We start from the raw sequence: 19,734 nt of genomic DNA, 5'->3' as shown, positions 1-19,734 counted from the left end.
TGGTTTTTGGTTCCTCCTGGGTTCCATCATCAATTTTCCCTCCCAACTGGAACGTCCTGAAGGGCCCTGAACTTTGACCAGCTGCTCACCTCAAAAAGTGTAACATTTAACAAAATAGCACACATTGTTTCCTAGAGCCTTAGATACAATATTATCTTCTGCTTGTACTAAATTGATTGTCAACATGGACTTTCATTTCTTGTCTCTCCATGGTTTGTATTTCATTAATTTTATCATTCCATGTGCATTGCTTTTCAATCAGCAGCACCTCTCTCCTTAGAGGCACTTTGAGGCAGTTAACTGCAAAGATAATGTAACTGTTAATGTAAGTGGCCAGGAAAGATTAGCTGTTGCTCTTTGTTTCATACTTAGGTCCCAATCCTGAAAACAATTTTATTTGTATAAGTCCTATTGACTTATCTTGCTCCCCCAAAAGATTGTGTTTATATGTAATAGAATCAGACATTAAAACTCAGTATAAGAAATACATCTTTTTATACTGAATACAGACGATGGGAAGGATTTTGGAAAAGTCTACAGGCTTATTTTTCATTCACAAAGAAAGCCCAGACTGGAGCTCCAACTCAAAGAAGTGGATGAATTCGGTAACTACAGCTCACCTCATTACAAGGGAACTGCAGTATTTTACAAAATAACCAGAGAAACAATAGCCAAGAACTGGGATCAACCCCTTCTGCCTGCTGACTATCAGGACCAGTCACCTTTATGCAAGTTAGCACTAACCTTACCAAAGGTAAGTTCCACAACTCCTTACTATTTGAAGTCTCTCTGTTCCAGACATTTTTATGAGATTAATATATCCTTTATCAGTAAGGATCCTAATTTGCTTTACAAACTACAGTCAGACACAGGAATAACCCATCTATAAAATGTCGCTGCTGGGGGCAGGGTTGAAACATAGTAGCTTTTTCACCTTGCATAGCACCACCAGATATTAATTTAGGACTGGAAATAAAGAATCTCATCCAACTGAAATTGTGGGGAGAATGTAATTCCCCAGTTGAAGTTTATCCAGGATACTGCAATTCACCCCCTGCCCCCCCTCTCCAAAACATACCATGGAATGGCTACAAGTGGTCAGTATTGGAAGTTACTATTAAATATATAGGGGCTAGATCATGCCTTTAAGGCAGAGACCAGTGTTTGGGAAGGTGCAGAGCCACAATTTCAGGGGGAGCTCAGGGAAGAATTTAGACTACCCATTTTTCTTAAGTATCCATAGATATACTGTCATCTTTGAACCTGAATACTTCATCCCCTTGCATGCCCGGTAAGTCTCTATAACTTTGTCATGTGTGTTATTGGCTTGTCTCCATCTCTAAGACATGCATACGATTTTCAACAATCTTCTCTCACTTTGACCATTGAAATGTCACTCTGTTGCCTCCTCAAGACCCAGATCTCCAGACTCTAAGGTACAAAGAAATGCCAATTGGCCTCCAATACCAATATTGTATCACCTTCAGCCTGAAACATCTTTACTCCATCTCCCAATTTATTACAGAACTCTGTTTTTAAAATCCTCCCCAGATTTGCTGCAAGACCTTGTGAACCATGTTGTAAACTGCCATAGCTCCATCAAAGTCAAGCCAATTTACATCAACTGTCAATGTCTCCATTTCTCATTCTATTCCTCCCACTTTTATAGCACTAGTCTCCCACCATTGTCCCTTTTCTGCAGATCTGAAACAGCCTTCTTTGCTGTTGTTTCCCCATTTACCATACTCTATTTCTCTCTCCCTCTGCTATTTTTTGCTATCTAAAAGGTTGAAACTGAATGATTAAGTTGTATACATTTTTGCACCAGGATAGGTTTTATTTAGGTGAAATATAATACAAAATTCTGTTACAAGACAATATACTCCTTTGCCTTTAAAAACAAAAAATTTTCAGCAAAGTTAGCCTCCCTTCAGAGCTATCTACAACAGTTATACGTGGCACTTCCCTGGAGAATCAAAGGGGATTCTTAAAGAAAATCTATTTCTTTGGACCCAGGCTTCACTTTGTTTCCTTCCCTTACTCCCCTAATTCTGTGGTTTATTCCATCTTCTTTCATTTTGGTGCATAATAAGAATCATATTATGTATGGCATGGGATGGTACTTGCAATAACCTGCATTTGCACCTATCAAGTGCCTCAGCTTTGCTTTGGCACTTAATCACCTGCCAAGGCCTTTTATTGCTTTCTGTATTCTATTGCAAAGACCATTAGCCCTTAAATGTCCTGGTGGGACTTTCTATCGATTTGCAGTAATTACATGTGACATCCCCCCCCCCCCCCATTTAAATTTACGGTCATCTTTGCTATCAATAAAACCTTCTATTCCCAGTGTGGCAAGGAAGTTAAGGCTGAACGGATACCAATGGTTATGAAAGAAGCAAGCACAAGAACATTGGTTATTTGGTAGTTGCTCTGTAGTGACTGGAAAACTATGTGCTATTATTGGAGACACCCCCAAACCCAGCCCCTGGAAGTAAATTTGGGGAATTCAAAATCTAGATCCAGATGTTTAAAAATAAGCTCTTTCTGAATAATTTCAATAGAGGGGCCTAAATTGAGGTATAGAAAAACAGTCTGCTTAGAGTGGTTTCCTTAAGTAGAAGCCATCATGGGGAATTCTGGCTGAAGCAGCAAACAATTTCTCCTGGAGTTCCCAGATAAACACATGCAGTAGCAGAACATCTGCCATCCTCAGAAAAGGTGCAGCATGCTTTCCCCCTTCCTACTTGGCCAGCAGAGCTGGCTTGCATGGGGAGTGGAGCCATGTCCCTTTTAGAATTCTAGCAGCACAAGTCATTTAACAGGTGCTGTATTCACTAGCCTCACTGTGGCTTGCCTTTTGCAAATGGGCACAAATGATGGGAAAGTCTGTACAGGGCCAGCCACCATATGGCTCAAAGTGTCCTAATACTATACTTGCCTCTTGCGAATTCCAAGTGTGTAATCAGGCTGCTTTAAATAACTCTGAAATTGCAGTGTGTGCATTTTTCTACAGATTAGAATGGAATAAACCAGGAATAAGTCTGGTCCTTCCTTGCTTATTTGTAAGCATTGATGAAATGTCAGAGTTGTAGTTCTTCTGTGGATCTAGAATAAGTTAACCTTTTTTCTACTATGCAGTTGCTATATTGAATATAGCAATTTCAAAATTCCCTTGAGCAAGATAGGCCTTATTACTCTCAAAATGTGTTTCTTGATAGGAAATATATAACAGACATATGTAATACATCACTTCAGGGGATCAGTGCAAGCCTTGGGTTTCCAAAGAAACTTCCTCTAGTTGGTGGTGATGAGTTTACTTAGGAGAGACTGAAAGGGGTCAGATTCTGCCCTGAATGAAAATATTAATACAAAAAAGTACGTTCTTGGAAATGCTCACATATTTGTGGATAGTTTGCTTACATATGGCAAGATTTGCACTTAATTTTCCACCCAAAAATGAAATGCTTCTTTATAAAAGACTACGAGTAGAAAAAAATAGCATCATAATCAGATCTCTCCATGTTGCAAATATTCTGTGTGTACAGAACTGGCATCTGTTTAGAAACAGTTGGCAAGAATTTCTATTTTGAATTGCCTTCTGTCCTTCCTTTTTAACCTTAGCAAGGAAAAGAACAAATACTTGAAGTACTTTAGTTAATTCAACTTCTGTCTCTTAAAAGACATTGGTCTATGTACAAAAGGGCAATGGGAATTTCATATGCATGTTAGTGGTAATGAAACCCTCATGAACATAGGTTTAGACTTTGGCCATGTCTACACTACAAACTGTGGTTGATGCAAGTTACATTGTCATTAAGCCACTGAAATTAGCATATCGTGTGCGCACGGGCTTACTTGTCTCCTTGCGTCAGCACTGCACATCCACACCCAGGGTGCTTGTATCGATGCACAGTGCAGTTCACCATGGATAGGTATCCCAGTGTGCAACTTGCCACTGTCCAGCACATAGTCTTTTAGGAAGTTTTAGCAATGCATGGTGGGGTTGAAACGAATCACGCAGGGGTGCCTGGGACCAAGGTGTCAACTTCTCAGTGTGCAACAGTCTCCATCCCATAATTTTCAAAACTTTTTCAAAATTCCACAAACTTGTACAGCCCTCCTCACTATCCACCATCTTTGACAGAATCATGGAGCCTGCACAGCTCTGCACTATTGTCATAAGCATTAAAAGCACAGGATCCTCCAGTATTTGCCGAGCTGCAAGAACGAATCAGCAGGGAACGTGATGATTTCTTGGAGGACCAATTGCTGTGGGATATAGCGAGAACCAATTCAAGGTCATTGATGGCCTTCACAATGCAGCTGCATATGGTGGAGTGCCATTTCTGGGCCTGAGAAACGAGCACTGAATGGTGGGATTGCACTGTAATGGAGGCTTGGTATGACAAATTGTGGCTGCAGAACTTCCAGATGCGAAAGGCCACATGCCTGGATCTGCGTGCCATGCTCACCCCAACCCTCCAGTGCAGGGACACCAGAACGAGAGCTGCACTAACAGTGGATCAATGGTGGTGATTGCACTGTGGAAACTTGTAATGCCTGATTACCCACTGACTGGTAGCAATCAGTTTGGAGTCGGAAAAACCACTGTGGGGCTCTTGTCATGCAAGTATGCAGGGCCGTTAAATCAACTCTGATATGCAGGACTGACTCTCAGCAACATGCAGGAGATACTGGATGGATTTTCAACAATAGGGATCCCAAACTTTGGTGGAGTGATAGATAGCATGAACATCCCTATATTTTGGCACCAGACCACCTTGCCAAGAGTATATCAACAGAAAGGGCTACTTTTCTATGGTTATGCAAGCATTGGTGGATCACCAGGGATGCGTCACCAACATCAAGGTGAACTGGTCATGGAAAGTGCATGACACTTGTAGCTTTCTGAACAGTCCTGTCTTCTTAAAGATACAAGCAGGGACTTCCCCACCCTCCTCCAACTAGCAGATGATTATTAGCATATGTTGAAATGTCAATCAATAGTGATCTTGGGTGACCCAGTCTACCTCTTGCTTCCCTGACTCATGAAGTCTTACACAGGCCACCTTGACAGCAGGAAGAAAAGATACAGCTACAAACTCAGTAGGTGCAGAAGGGGAGTTGAATGTGCTTTTGGTAGATTGAAAGGATGCTGGCATTGTTTACTCACAAGATTTGATCTCAGTGAGAAAAATATCCCAATGGTTATAGATACCTGCTGTGTCCTCCATAATGTGTGTGAAGCAAAAGGGGAAAAGTGGCTATCTGCTGAGTTTGAGCAGCCAGACACAAGGGATATTGGAAGAATTCAATGCAGAACTATGCAGCTTAGTGAAGCATTGAAGGAGCTCTTACTTTAACAGTGAGCCACAATATTGTGTTGTGGTGTACTGTGCTGTATCTGGCCTGGCTGTTTGGGAGCCTGTTAGGAATTGTGTGGTGCTTGATTTATGATTATTACAGTGTGTTTGTCACTGATCCTGTGAGGTGTGTCACACTGTACAGCAACAAAGTGGGTGCTTTCAAAATTGATAGGCACTCTGCAACATATGTTGTGAACTAATAAAGATGAATTATGTTCCAAATAATAGCATTTTATTCAGTAATAAGATTAGTGAAACAATCCATGGTGGCGTGCAGGGTGGTGGTAGGGTCTCCGCCAAGTCTGACATGCATCTCTTTGTAAAAATGGCAGGTCTGCAGCTTGGCACTGCATTGACAGGTGGCCTCCCTGGCCTTCTGGTATGCCTGCCTCAGTTCCTTTGCTTACAGAGCACAGCTGCTGGTCCCGGTCATATCCCTTCTTCTGTATCCCCCATGAGATCTGCTTATAGATGTCAACATTACTATGGCTGGTTCAGAGCTCTGCTTGCTCAGCCACTTCTCCCCAAAGGCACAGAAGATCCAATATCTCCTGTCTACTCCAAGCTGGAGCATTTAGCCAACAAGGAGGGTTGGGAAATTGCATAAAACAATGGAGAGCTGTTAGGTGTGCTCACCAAGCTGGGCACTTAGGAAAAGGCATTTTAAAAATGTGCAGGGTTTTAAATGGGAGGGGGCCTTCCAGTCTATGTGATTCCTGGGCAGTGGAGTTTACAATTGAGACCAGAGTGGTCAGTGTGGGATAGCTATTGGAGGACTGTTAGGGTCAACATAGGAATGTGTGCACTTGTGCTGCGTCAACCTCAGTACATTGACCATCAATGCTGCTCAGGGAGGTGGTGTTACTATCTCACCATAACAGGGTACTTACATTGGTGGAAAACAAATGTAAGTGTAGACACATGCACAAGTAGATCAACACAAGGCAGCTTACGTTGCTCTAACTTTGTAGTGTAAACCAGGCCTGGTTTATGAGTCTGGTACTGTTCCATATAGGGAATTCAACTGCTATGAACCGTAGACATTTGGGATTCATATTCCCAGGCATGGGGGCAGCATAATCCATAAAGTGTTTTTGTCCTCCTTTACTGGCTTGTCAATGTGAAGTTTGAGGCTGCTGCTATTTACAGCTAATAGGTTTAGTTCAAGCAGTGCAGGCTCATATTTTGATTGTTTGATTCTGGATTCAGTCCCTGCTAACAACCCATCCAAGAGGCTGCTACAAAGAGATATGAGCCAAAGAAAGAAACACTCTTGCAATAGTTTGTGCAATGCTGAATTTGAGTAAGCACCAGGCCTTTCCTTCCACTTTGTTTTGACTAAAAGTCAAAATTGGGCTTAAAAATACAAAAATGATTGGCTTTCATTGTATCAATTTGTGTCATATTCTTTGATCTTTATATGAGATTTGGGATAGCATGGCAAAGCTAGGAAGATATGATTTGTTATTTTATAGCACCAAAAATTCTGCTAGGCATTTCACAAAATACATAAAAAAATTTCAGTCCCTGCCCAGAAGAGCTTACAGGGAAGTCAGTGGGCACAGGTCAAGGGTGCACAGTTGGACTCATGCCATTGAAAGTGAGGGTGACAGAGTGAAAAACAGAATGTCATACCAAAGTCTGATAAGATTACTCAGTTTAATATTCTAGTAGCTAAAAGGGAGATTTTGATTAGCTAAGGTGCTTTATAACCTGATCTAAAATTACTAACATGGCTAAAAAGTCTGTAGGCCAAGTTGTCATAAAATGTTTGTCCTAATTTTTAAGCTCAGTGGTGTGATCCACAAATTTTAATTATATGTAGGTCCTTCCCATTGATTTTGGCTTCTAAAGAACAAAAGCATCTTAATAAAACAAGTAAAACTAGACAAGCAAGGATAGGTATGCATATAAGTCAGGGGTGGGCAAACTACAGCCCACAGGCTGCACCCGACCCACCAGCCATTTTAATCCGGCCCTCGAGCTCCCACTGGGGAGTGAGGTCTGGGGCTAGCCCTGCTCCAGCGCTCCCAGAAGCAGCGAGATGTCTGCCCTCCGGCTCCTATGCCTAGGAGCAGCAAGGGGGCTCTGCTCTGCATGCTGCCTCCACCCCAAGCACTGCCCCCGTAGCTCCCATTGGCCAGGAACCACGGCTAATGGGAGCTGCAGGGGCAGCATGTAAAAGAGCCGCCTGGCTGTGCCTCCGCATAGGAGCAGGATGGGGGATGTGCTGCTGCTTCCAGGAGCTGCTTGAGGTAAGCGCTGCCTGGAGCCTGTACCCCTGAGCCTCTCCCCACACCCCAACCCCCTTCCCCAGCCCTGATTTCCCTGCCACCCTCTGAACCCCTTGGTCCCAGCCCAGAGCATGCTCCTGCACCCCAACCCCTCATCCCCAGCCCCACCCCAGAGCCTGCACCCCCAGCTAGAGTCCTAACCCCCCCCCCCACACACACACACCCCACCCCTGCTGCCCCAGTCCAGAGCCCCCTCCTGCACCCTAAACTCATTTCTGGCCCCATTCTGGAGCCTGTGCCCCCAGCCAGAGCCCTCACCCCTCCCCCTGCACCCCAACCCCAATTTTGTGAGCATTCATGGCCCACCATACAATTTCTATACCCAGATGTGGCCATCGGGCCAAAACGTTTACCCACCCCTGATGTAAGTGATAAAATGTAATAATTATGCACTAGGTAGCCATAACAAATATAAGATACAATGAGGTGGTAGAGTTACAATAAGCATATAGTGTTACTATGCAGAGGCTTACAAATGTAATTACAATAGCAATGTTGCTAACTTACTGCAGGCAATTTCAAATTCCATGTGATGTTAATACAACAGTGTTGATGTACTTAATGAAGCAGTTACAAGACCCTTATCACATTATTGTGCAGAGAATAAAATTGTCATTTCATCAAGAAGTTTAATCAGTTACATCCCCCCCCCCCCCATGCACAATTAACTTCCTGCCTATATTACACACTTGCTACACTACAGTAAGTATATAATACACTTCTATGGCATTGTTTCTTCAGAATATGTTAACCCACTTCTGTTTTTCAGATACTCTGAAGCCACATTGTTTCTTCTCTACCCAGTTCTATGAGGTTTATGTTAATACTCTACAGTGGTTTTACAGCCATGAATCTCACAGGCACAGTAAATACAGTGCTCATTCTGTTCTGAACTGTTCATCTCTGGCATATTGATAATGCAGAGTGTACATGGTATTGGTGTTATATGGATAACAATACAGCCCAGTCTATTTGTAGACTACTATTCCGGTTGTCATAGCTCCTCTAAAAAGGGGCTGTCCTTTTAGCATGCATTAAGTATTAAAGCATGCTAAATACTTACCATCATTATGTACACGGAGTTTATTTTTGCTTTCAAGATGCATCTTTCTTCCCTCTTTGGTTGATTTGGAACAAGAGTCACACTAGTAGTCAATACAGAATGTTGTTTTAAGTTATTAGTACTTTGCACTTCCTTATGCTTTAGGATGGGATTGTCAGAAGCATTCAACATTAGCTCTATGCCGTTCCCACCAGCTTCAATGGGAGCAGAGTTACGCCAGCCATAGTTCCTGATCTTACAAGAATTCAGTTTTGCATAGCAATGAAAATTAGTAAGCTTTTCAGTACAAAAAAAAAAAAAAAAAAACACCTCTTCCCTCTCAGCTGGTGAAAAGGAGAGTCAATCTGTAGAAGGCAGACAGGAAAATAAGTCACTTATCCTATCCCTTAACAGCACTTCAGAATCAGAGTCTCACCCCTTGGGCACAGCTGTATCGAATTTGGAGCTCACTCAACTTGCTGTCTTTAGGAAGGGAACTCATTCTTTTCTTTGAAGGCAGTGATGTTCAGGAGAGGGTTTCTCGTTTCCCTTGGCTAGTTCACATTGTATAAGACTTAGTTAAATACCATCAAACTAAGCATGGATCCCTTCAAAGAAACCACCTCATGTTGTCCTGCTAAGGGCTTCTAACATCTTGCTTTTTATGAAGAGGATAGAGCAGCTTTGGAAAACTAATTTTAAGTTGTGACACTCTCATATATAATATACACATGGTGTCCACAGTTAGTCTTTTTGTGCATCTCTTACTTTCGGTCATAATGAAAGGTCCCAGTCTATCTCCCAAAAGGTTGTCCTGAAGCTTTTGTCATATTTGGATTAGCTTGACACCATGTTGTGGTCAGTCATCCTAATATCATGGATGATAAATCTTTCAGATGGTTAAGATAAAACTTCTCTGCATTTTTTCCTGTATTCTTAGGGCCCTTCATTTTCAATTTTTATTTTATTTAATTTTTTCCTGAAAATTTATCAGTGTTTATTACAACCACAAATAAAAAAAATAAAAAATAAAAAAACCCAACACAAGGAGAAATCAGTGCAAAAAATGATTAATTTTTCTGGGTAAATATCAGGGTTTATTTTGGTGGATGGAAAGGGGGGGGAAGTATTCAGTAGATTAATGCTTTGAATTCTGTTAATCAATGTGGTTTGCTGCAGAACTAAAACAAAACTTAAAACACAATGCCACCTCTGAGTTTAAGAAAATATGTCTCTAATCTCCAAATAAAACTTTTAATTTGAATAAACAGTTTACTGTTGTAGGCTTAGAACTATTAGCCTGTAAATATTTGCATTTAATAATTTGGCCACACCATTTGTAGCGCACACACTCAATTTCATCCTTTTCTCCTGTTTTTGTTTTTAAAACTTTCAAGTAGAATATGTTTTAGAACACAAAGTAATAGATTTTTTTTCTGCCAATTTTAGTGTATCAAATCTTTAAATTATTATCTGTTAAGAGCTTGAAATGTGTACATTGTGGATGTGAGATTCATCAGTATGTTCAGATAGACACACACTTCAGAGCTTGTGTGCATGCCCGTTTGTTGTGTGTATCTTCTAGATGAATACATAGCCTTACTTCAACAGGCAGCTTTGCATACACACACAGACTAATGTATTATTGTAATACATATATCATACGATGTATTGCATTTTCCTAAAAAAATATTTTTATATATTTGAATGATACTAAAGTAGGGTGAAAATCAGAAAGAAAGAAAAATGAATACTTTCTGTAAAACAAGAATTTTTCAGTAAAAATCAGTTTAAATTGAAAATGAAGGGGCTTATGTATTCTTAAAGCCAAATGTGTACCCATCCCCCAAATTCTGCTAAATTTGCCTCGGAGATCCAGGATCAGTCCTAACACTGGCTTTTGGCCTTTTGGGATAATCAAGGGCCAATTCTCTTCCAGGTAGAGAAATAAAATACATTGCAATCTACTACAACAAAAAAGAGTTATGGTCATTTTAACAAACTATACTTACACCTAGATCAGTGTATCTAAGCTAAAAAATATCCAGTTTACAATAATGAGCATTCTTTCTATACCATAACTGCTTATTCTTTAACCACAGGCTTTTAACTTTTTCTTCTCACAGCATATTTCACATAAGGCAAATGTAGACATGACACTGGCATCTAGAGGATGTTAAGTTTAACAGCACTTAAAACATCTCACATCCACCACTATGATGTAGTTACCTCAGAATTGCACTAGTGTAAATGAAATGAGAATCTGGCCCCTCTGTTCATGTATTTTTCCCTATTACTACTATTTGGAACTGTAAATAATTACCACTTTGCTTTCACTAACTCTGAATTTACTTTAAATATTGTTTCAGAGTGGTAGACGTGTTAGTCTGTATCAGCAAAAAGAACGAGAAGTACTTCTGGCACCTTAGAGAATAACACATTTATTTGGGCATAAGCTTTCGTGGGCTATAACCCACTTCATCAGATGCATGGAGTGGAAAATACAGTAGGAAGATATATATATATATTAGATAGATAGATACACACACACACACACACACACAGAACATGAAAAGATGGGGGTTGCCATACCAACTCAGAATTTGAAGGACGATCCCTCACTCTCTCAGACCTTGGGAGACAGGTCAGTCCTCGCTTACAGACAGCCCCCCAACCTGAAGCAAATACTCACCAGCAACCACACACCACACAACAAAAACACTAACCCAGGAACCTGTCCTTACAAAGCCCGTTGCAAACGCTGTCCACATATCTATTCAAGGGACACCATCATAGGACCTAATCACATCAGCCACACCATCAGGGGCTCGTTCACCTGCACATCTACCAATGTGATATATGCCATCATGTGCCAGCAATGCCCCTCTGCCATGTACATTGGCCAAACTGGACAGTCTCTATGCAAAAGAATAAATGGACACAAATCAGATGTCAAGAATTATAACATTCAAAAACCAGTCGGAGAACAATTCAGCCTCCCTGGACACTCAATTATAGACCTAAAACTTGCAATTCTTCAACAACAAAAACTTCAAAAACAGACTCCAACGAGAAACTGCAGAACTGGAATTAATTTGCAAACTGGACACCATTAAATTAGGCGTGAATAAAGACTGGGAGTGGATGGGTCATTACACAAACTAAAAACTATTTCCCCATGCTAATTTTTCCCCCTACTGTTACTCACACCTTCTTGTCAACTGTTTGAAATGGGCCATCCTGATCACTACAAAAGTTTTTTTTCCTCCTGCTGATAATAGCCCACCTTAATTGATTTGTCTCATTAGAGTTGGTATGGCAACCCCCATCTTTTCATGTTCTCTGTATATATCTTCCTACTGTATTTTCCACTGCATGCATCTGATGAAGTGGGTTTTAGCCCACGAAAGCTTATGCCCAAATAAATGTGTTAGGCTCTAAGGTGCCACAAGTACTTCTCGTTCTTCTTTTTAAAGATTGTTTGTGGATTAAGCTTCATACTCATGAAAGTGAAAGACCAATAGCAATAATAAAAGAAAACACTGAGCAATTATCTCAGCACAGAAGCCACCATTATTTTGGCCCACAACACTTTATGCCAGTCAACAATGTCCCCTAAGCAGACACTGTGGATTGTACCAATTATTTGGTTGTTTGGTGACATGGACAAATGAGATATCTTTTAAAAATGACCCACTACTTACCGACCTGACAATATTTTCAGTTATTTGGTATTCAGCTCCCCCTTAAGTGTGTTTAATTATAGTGATAGGATAGTGAGTTAGTGTGTGGTGAGCTAGTTTTCCCTATATGCCCAGTTTGCACCCTTTAAAACTTTGGAAAAAACAAAAAACCACCAAGCTCTTTACTGCCCAGAATGTTTCTGGTGCAATCTCTGCCCAAAAAGAATATTTTTGAAAGTTTGAGGTTATTACGTCATTTTTAAATTATGAAACTTAACAGTAGTAAACTTTTTGAAAAATAGTTGTGTCCCCCAACTCTCACCCCCAATTAAAAAAAAATACACCCCAAGAAATGCAAAAGCTTATGTGTTTTAGATGCTAATGGTGAAATCCTGGCCCCATTGAAGTTAATAGTTTTGCCAGAGATTTCTTTGAGGTCAGGATTTCACCTTAATGCTCATTGAGAATAATTGCACAGGACAGAATTATTTTCACCAAGTTGGACTGCAAACCACTTTGAGTTATTATAGCTTCCAAGAGAGCTCTTGTTTTACACCCCACCTAATGTATTTTTTAAAAAGATATTACTAGCCCTTATTTTATTTAGCTTCAAAATAATAAAAAAAATGCTTATCCAAGACTCTAGGCACCCAAATACATTTAATACAATGAAATTCCAGCTGCATTAGATAGACAATTCAACAGGAACCCAGCCAGCCAGAAACCTACAGAGACCCCTTTTCAGTCTTCCTCATTCTAGGAAGCATACCCTCAGCCCTCTCCAAAATCCCTCTCAGCAGATTTCTTTGATATGTACACTGACCATTGGAATTCTAAGTGTCAAAATCATTCTTCCTAAAAATTGTTGGACCCAAACCTTGTAACCCCTTCTTCACATTTAATAGTATCTTCTGCCACAATTAACCTTAGCCTTAAATTCTCTCTTCTGACAGCAGACCTCTTTGGCACCTCCATTATGGGGAGAACCAGTAATGGTGGAAATGAAATACTCCGTGTTCTGGGCTTTAGCTGTTTTCTCAATTATAGTCAGAATGACACTGAACTGGCCATATCCCAGACCTTAATAAGTTAAATTATTGAAAGAAGTTGCTGCTAGTTTGCAAACTTCTGCTTAAGTTTGGACTTCAAACTGGCTACCTTTCTAGTGTTGTATTCATATTTTTCTTACATTTTTTTTTATTTTTCCATATAAAACTCCTGAAAAATGGGTTTCTAAAAAATAATGAAGGTGTCCAAGCCATGACCATTCTTCTCACATTTATATTTTCATGTGCTGCAATATCACAGATTATCACAATGGTCTTCAGCAGCACCACCCAGTGATGGAGCTACCTCGTTTTAACTGCATTTAATAATTTTGTTGCCTACTGTGACATGGAAACTCACCTCTCATGGGTACCTCCTGTCAGCTGGATGTGATGCTGCTGCCCCAGGCACCTCTGTAGGTTGTTGACCTCACTAGGCAGGCCTTCAGTAGCTCAGCCCTCCAGACAAGCCACAGTGTCTAAAATGGATGATCCCCTTCCAGGGTAGGGCAATCCAACAACCTAACAGCCTTCACCAGAATGTTTCTGGGCCCTCTAATTCCAGCTCTTTGCTTCTAAAGGAGACTTGTCCCCTTCTTAGGGCTTAGGCCACTGCCCTGTAGATGGTGGGGGGACCTGGGCCCAATCACAACGCTGGGTCCCAGCCCAGGGACCCTTCTCACAGCAGCCACATACTGCTTCCTTCAGTTATCTGCTGCTATTCTCTGGGCCTTTTCCCCCATGTAGCCCCTTTCTCTTCACCCTTACCTCAGCGCTGAAGTTCTCAAAGCCTCTTCCTCCTCACTGAATGCAAATATCACCAGAACCCATCTACTGGTTCTCCTTTTGAGCTCCTGTGACCAGCAATAAGTGAGCTAACAAGCACACACACACAGGAACTGACCTGAGCAGGCCTTGCAGTTCCTTCTAGCTGAGCCAGCTGGGCTCTGATTTGCTGCTTCTGTGCAGCCTTTCTAGGCAGGCCTGGCGGACCCACCTTCACTGCTCCTTTCCTGGGGCAGGGAGTGGTAGGACCATGGGGCCTCCAGTGGGGGCCTCAAAGGGCCAGGTGTACCCTGTCACATCTATCTCAACTTGTTCCTTTTAACCCAAAGAGCAAACAATAGGCCTGTTTCTGAACTCACGTCTACTGGTATAAATCAGGACTAATTGCATGGGGAAAAAGGTGGAGTAAAGAGGAGAAATCAATCAAGTGATTCCAAGAGGTGATTCCCCCTCACCCCCTTTTTCCCTGTTCTGCTTCTACTGCTTTAGATGCTAGTACAGTCTGGTTGTGTGTCAGAGGTCCAACTGACAACCTTTTGTAATTTTATATTACTGAATGAATGGAAAGGCTATCAGAGTGATTTCCATGTACGTATTCTAGCAATATCTTCAAGCATTGTCAAATTTCTATTCTGCTACAGTTTTATCCCTAATGACTGTCTCACAGTGAAACAGCATGTGATCCTATGCTTCAGAAAAGCAGCTGCTTTTGCTAATTGAATGGCCTTCTAGGCTAGAAAACCGTCTATGACTATTCTAGTACTTACACTGTCAACTAGAATATTTGGAGCCAAAAGTCAGTGGAGTTACAGCCTGGGTGAATTTGATGTTTCATCATAGATTTTAGTCTTTTAAAGGCAGATTTAAAAATTTTAGATATAATACATATTACATTATTAATATACATCATTTTCACTTTTTTTTTTTAAACAGAGGAGTATAAAGTGGTTCAGATTAAAGTCAACCCATAAGCAATTGAGTTCATCTACAATTACTATCTGTGGAAACCTTTTTCAGAAGTTTGAGGCTCTAAATCCCCATTAGCAAATGAAAATCCATGTTTAAATATAACTGCCTATTTAAGCAAGACAAAAAGAAAGACAAGACCATTGTGGTATTGAAAGAAGAACAATGCCCCTCTCTGGAAGAGATTCTCATCCCATTTAATACTTTATTTTTCTAGCACTTTATGATCATTTTATATTGGTACAACTCCACTGACTGCAAGGGAGTTGCATTGCTGTAAAACTTGTGTGTTCCAATGATGAATTGGGCCCTCAGATGCATACAAGATTGGTTGGGCTTTGCACTGCCATGCACAAAATCCACATTAGGATCCCTACCTTCTGGACTGCTAGGAATCAGCCTCAGAGTTGAGGTGAGTAGGGAATTAATGGTTGTGGTGGCCTTTAGAATTCATAACTATACCAGGGATCGGCAACTTTTGGCACGCGGCTCACCAGGGTAAGCACCCTGGCAGGCCGGGCCGGTTTGTTTACCTGCCGCGTCCGCAGGTTCGGCCGATCGCAGCTCCCACTGGCCGCGGTTCACAGCTCCAGGCCAATGGGGGCTGCGGGAAGCGGCGCGGACCAAGGGATGTGCTGGCCGCCGTGTGCCAAGGGTTGCCGATCCCTGCTTTATACCCATGGACCTCAGTTCCTTCTTTCCAATTTTAAAACAACATTTGAAGTCACTCTTTTCAAAAGGTTGTTGATGTAAGGTCAGATGGTCGCCAAGTCCAATATAGCCATAGTCACACAGCCCCATGTTAGTAGTCCCCATATTGCAGCTAGAGAGGGAGGTAAGAGCAGGGGCTACATACCTGTAATTCCCCCATCCCGAGCAGGTAGACAGGGAGCAAGGAAAGGGGAATAAAACAGGCAAAACTGTGGCTCTGTGCCCCAACTCAGTGTATCAAGGGCAGTAGGAAAAAGTACTGCACTTTATCATTGAGAATACAGACCATTGCTTATAATGATATTTTTAATGTGTTGAAATTACAGGTTGCACCATACAATAAAAGAGTAAGTGTAGCTGCAAAGGTGGCATTATTTATTAATCTATACATCTGAGAAGTTTCACACATTTCCTCATTTACAGTGAAACCCACGAAACTTTATCATTGGAGTGTTCCCTTCCTAAAGCTTGTGCTATGAAATTAATAAGCCAACAATTTCTAGGTGTGTGCTAGGTATCATTATCATCTTTGAAAACAGTGATACTTGCACTTGCTTGTACAGGTTGAACCTCTCTAGTCCAGCACCCTCGGGAGCTGACTGGTGCCAAACCAGAGAATTTGCTGAACCACTGGAGGTCAATGCAGAGTGTCAGCAGGTCTCCATAGGCACAGGAAATAAGGGTGCGGGGGTGCTGCAGCACCCCCAGGCTTTGCACCCAGTGTGGCCCCCCATCTGGGGTCCCAGCCGCTGGCCCCAGGTCCTCCCCTTCCCTCCCAGAGCTTGAATACCGTGAATCAGCTGTTTGCAGCTCTCCGGAAGCACTGGGAGGGAGGGGGAGCAGGTGGTAAGCGCAGGGCCACCGGCGCGCAAGAAGAGTGGGGCAGAGCGGTGAGCTTGGTGCCGATGGATGATCCGCACCCACTAATTTTTCCCCATGGCTGCTCCAGCTCCGGAGCACCCACAGAGTCAGCGCCTATGCCGGACCATAGATGTTGCTGGACCAGAGAGTGCTGGATTAGAGAAGTTCAACCTAAACCAAGTGCACATGGGTGCACAGGCACATTTCTTTCAGTATCTGAAATTAGACTCCATTCCTTTATATACACACACACGCACACCCCTTCACAATAGATTTGTCATATACACATGATTCACATTGCTATCTATCTTAGAACATCTGCTACTGTGCACATCTGCACAAATGCAGCAACTTATGTATATATAGCTTGGGTATCCTTTATAAATACCTGAAATAGCTTTAATCTAGATCAGGGGTTCTCAAACTTAATTGAACCATGACCCTGTTCTAACAACAAAAATTACTACATCACCCCAGGAGGAGGGCTGAAGCCTAAGCTCCCCCCCTCCTCCAAGTCCCACTGCCCCAGGTGGGGGGGGAGGGATGAGAGGGGGGCGCAAAGCCTAAGCCTCCTGTCAGGGGGGTTGGGGAGGGGTCCAAAGCTGAATCCCAAGGGCTTCAGCTCCAGGCAGGGGCCTGTAACCTGTGCCCTGAAGCCCTCAGGCTTCCGCTTCGATTCCAGGCGGAGAGGCTTGAGCTTCGACCCTGGGCCCCAGAAAGTCTAAAGCCAGCCCTGGCAACCCCATTAAAATGGTGTCACAACCCACTTTGGGGTTCCGACCCACAGTTTGAGAACTGCTGATCTAAATAATGTGGGTACCAGAGCCCTGAGGCCTACTGAGAACCCTGGATAATTACTTGAGTAGCTAGCCAGTGCTGTAGCCCATGGTGCCACACCTTCACCTCTGGTGTCCAAGCTAACTAGATTAAAGTTAAATTGGGCATGTCCACACAAGCTCCAAATCACACCCTATGATTGCAGTGTAGCCATACCGTCAAATACAGTGGGCCTATTGTCAGCTGGGGCAAGAGACATAGCTTCAGTGATTTCAATCGGAGTATGCTGATTTACAGTAGCTTTGAATCTGGCCCAGTATGTGGTAATGGCATAAGCAGCACTCAACTTGAAATGCTGATTTACTGATTTCCATCCTCATATCCCCCTACCCTGGCAGATTTGTTCATTCTCCCTCCCTAAATACTTTTTCTTTGGTAGCATGAAAAATTAATCAACCGGCCACAAAGCACAAAAAGAATTGCTACAGATTCATCAGGTAAGAGCTATTTTTTGCACTAGATGGTTAAAGTTAATTGTATTAAGTTACACTAATCTAGTTGTTGCCAATATTTTCATTTATTAAACTGACCCTTTCATATTCAGGTCAGAAGAATGTAAATATATTTAAAATTATATTAAATGAAATGGGGGGAAAAATGGTTACTGAGAAACTTTACCAGGGAAACAAATGGCTTATATATTCCTGTGAAGGGGTCAGCTCACTACTTGTGCCTCCTCGTGGCTGGGCATGGTGTGGCAGCCCTCTCGCCACTGGGGTCTGCTGCTGCTGGTTGCTCCACCTCTGCAGTGGCCTGCATCTTCCAGTGACATGGCCCTCCGGGAGGAACCTTCAGGCAGTGGTTGTCAAGGAAGTTCCTGCCTTCCGTCAGCCCTCAGGAGCTGAGGGTTGAAGGTCTGTTCTCTTCCCTGGTCTGTTGTAGAAAATATTTGAGCTGCTGCATTTTATTGCTGATTTCCTCTGCACAATTTAAGTATAAATGATCGTTACTGAGTCAGGGAAGTTAATAATCCAAGTTTGTACCAGAGTGCAAAATTACAGGCATAGACAGTAAAATTCTAACTCTGCTTAAGTCAATGGCAAAACTCCCTTTGACCTCAATGGGAACAGGATTTCACCTGTAGTCTACAGTATGTTCAGCTTTGGAGATCTTTTTTAAAATTAAACATTTGTCTAGGAGAAGGCATCAGGAATAAATGATTTTATAGATCTTTTAAAATATATTTGTAATATTATTTTAAAAAGTCTAAATAACACCTTTAAGCATTTACATTCTGACTAACAGAGGCCCTGTGGGATAACTTGCTGTACTGGCTCGCAGAGGAGCTCTCAGAAGATAATGCATCATTGCTCTCTCTGCACCTGCCTATCCGTCGGAGCACTCTTCAGCTTGTTAGACTGAAGTGCCCTGATAATCTAACACATCAGATCTATGAGCTTCTTTGCTTCTGGAAAAAGAATCTTCCAAGATCAGCTGATAAACAGCGACTCCTATCTCGTTATCTTCGTAAGAGTGGCAGAAGCGATCTTTCAGAAGAGCTCAGGTTCAAGTGGGAGAATAAAGCATTCACTTGGCAAAAGCACTGGTTTGAGATGGACAACTGAAAGACTGATATCTATATGTTTTCACCTTGGGAAATTTGAATGTTTTTCTGCATGTGACTGCACAAGTAGTCAGAATTTCCAAGTGATATTTGCTTTAGCTTGATAAATGCTTTTAAATTTTTACAATGATCATAGAATCATAAAATATCAGGGTTGGAAGGGACCTCAGGAGGTCATCTAGTCCAACCCCCTGCTCAAAGCAGGACCAATTCCCAACTAAATCATCCCAGCCAGGGCTCTGTCAAGCCGGGCCTTAAAAACCTCCAAGGAAGGAGATTCCACCACCCCCTAGGTAACGCATTCCAGTGCAATGAATTGGCAAACAGGGGAAAAAAGACCAGTCAGGCCACTGGGTGTTCTTTAACTCTTCAGTAAATTTTCACACTCTTCACGATAGCACAAGTTGTCTGCCTTGACTTCTTTATATTGTTCCCCTTGCCTAATAACAGCTAACATTCCTCAATAAAATCAAACAAGTTGCTGAAAATACAGATACCAAGAATTACATTCAGCTTTTGGATATACACATAGGGCTCCACTGATTGTAGTAGGATCTGGTGTTTACCAATATGGC

The 19,734-nt window shown here is 42.0% G+C and overlaps 1 protein-coding gene across 1 annotated transcript in view; it reads left to right on the top strand.

Annotated features, from left to right (window-relative positions):
* Positions 1-19,160, top strand: part of DTHD1 (death domain containing 1) — a 39,287-nt gene extending 20,127 nt beyond the window's left edge. The window contains exons 8-10 of the mRNA XM_065405731.1: positions 510-754; positions 17,975-18,032; positions 18,841-19,160. Of these exons, the coding sequence (XP_065261803.1) occupies positions 510-754; positions 17,975-18,032; positions 18,841-19,160 (623 nt within the window). The remainder of the gene's footprint in view (positions 1-509; positions 755-17,974; positions 18,033-18,840) is intronic.
* Positions 19,161-19,734: the final 574 nt, after the last annotated feature.

The sequence above is a fragment of the Emys orbicularis genome, chromosome 5 (assembly GCF_028017835.1).
Source record: "Emys orbicularis isolate rEmyOrb1 chromosome 5, rEmyOrb1.hap1, whole genome shotgun sequence".
NCBI lineage: Eukaryota > Metazoa > Chordata > Testudines > Emydidae > Emys > Emys orbicularis.
This window is presented reverse-complemented; position numbering and strand designations above follow the sequence as displayed.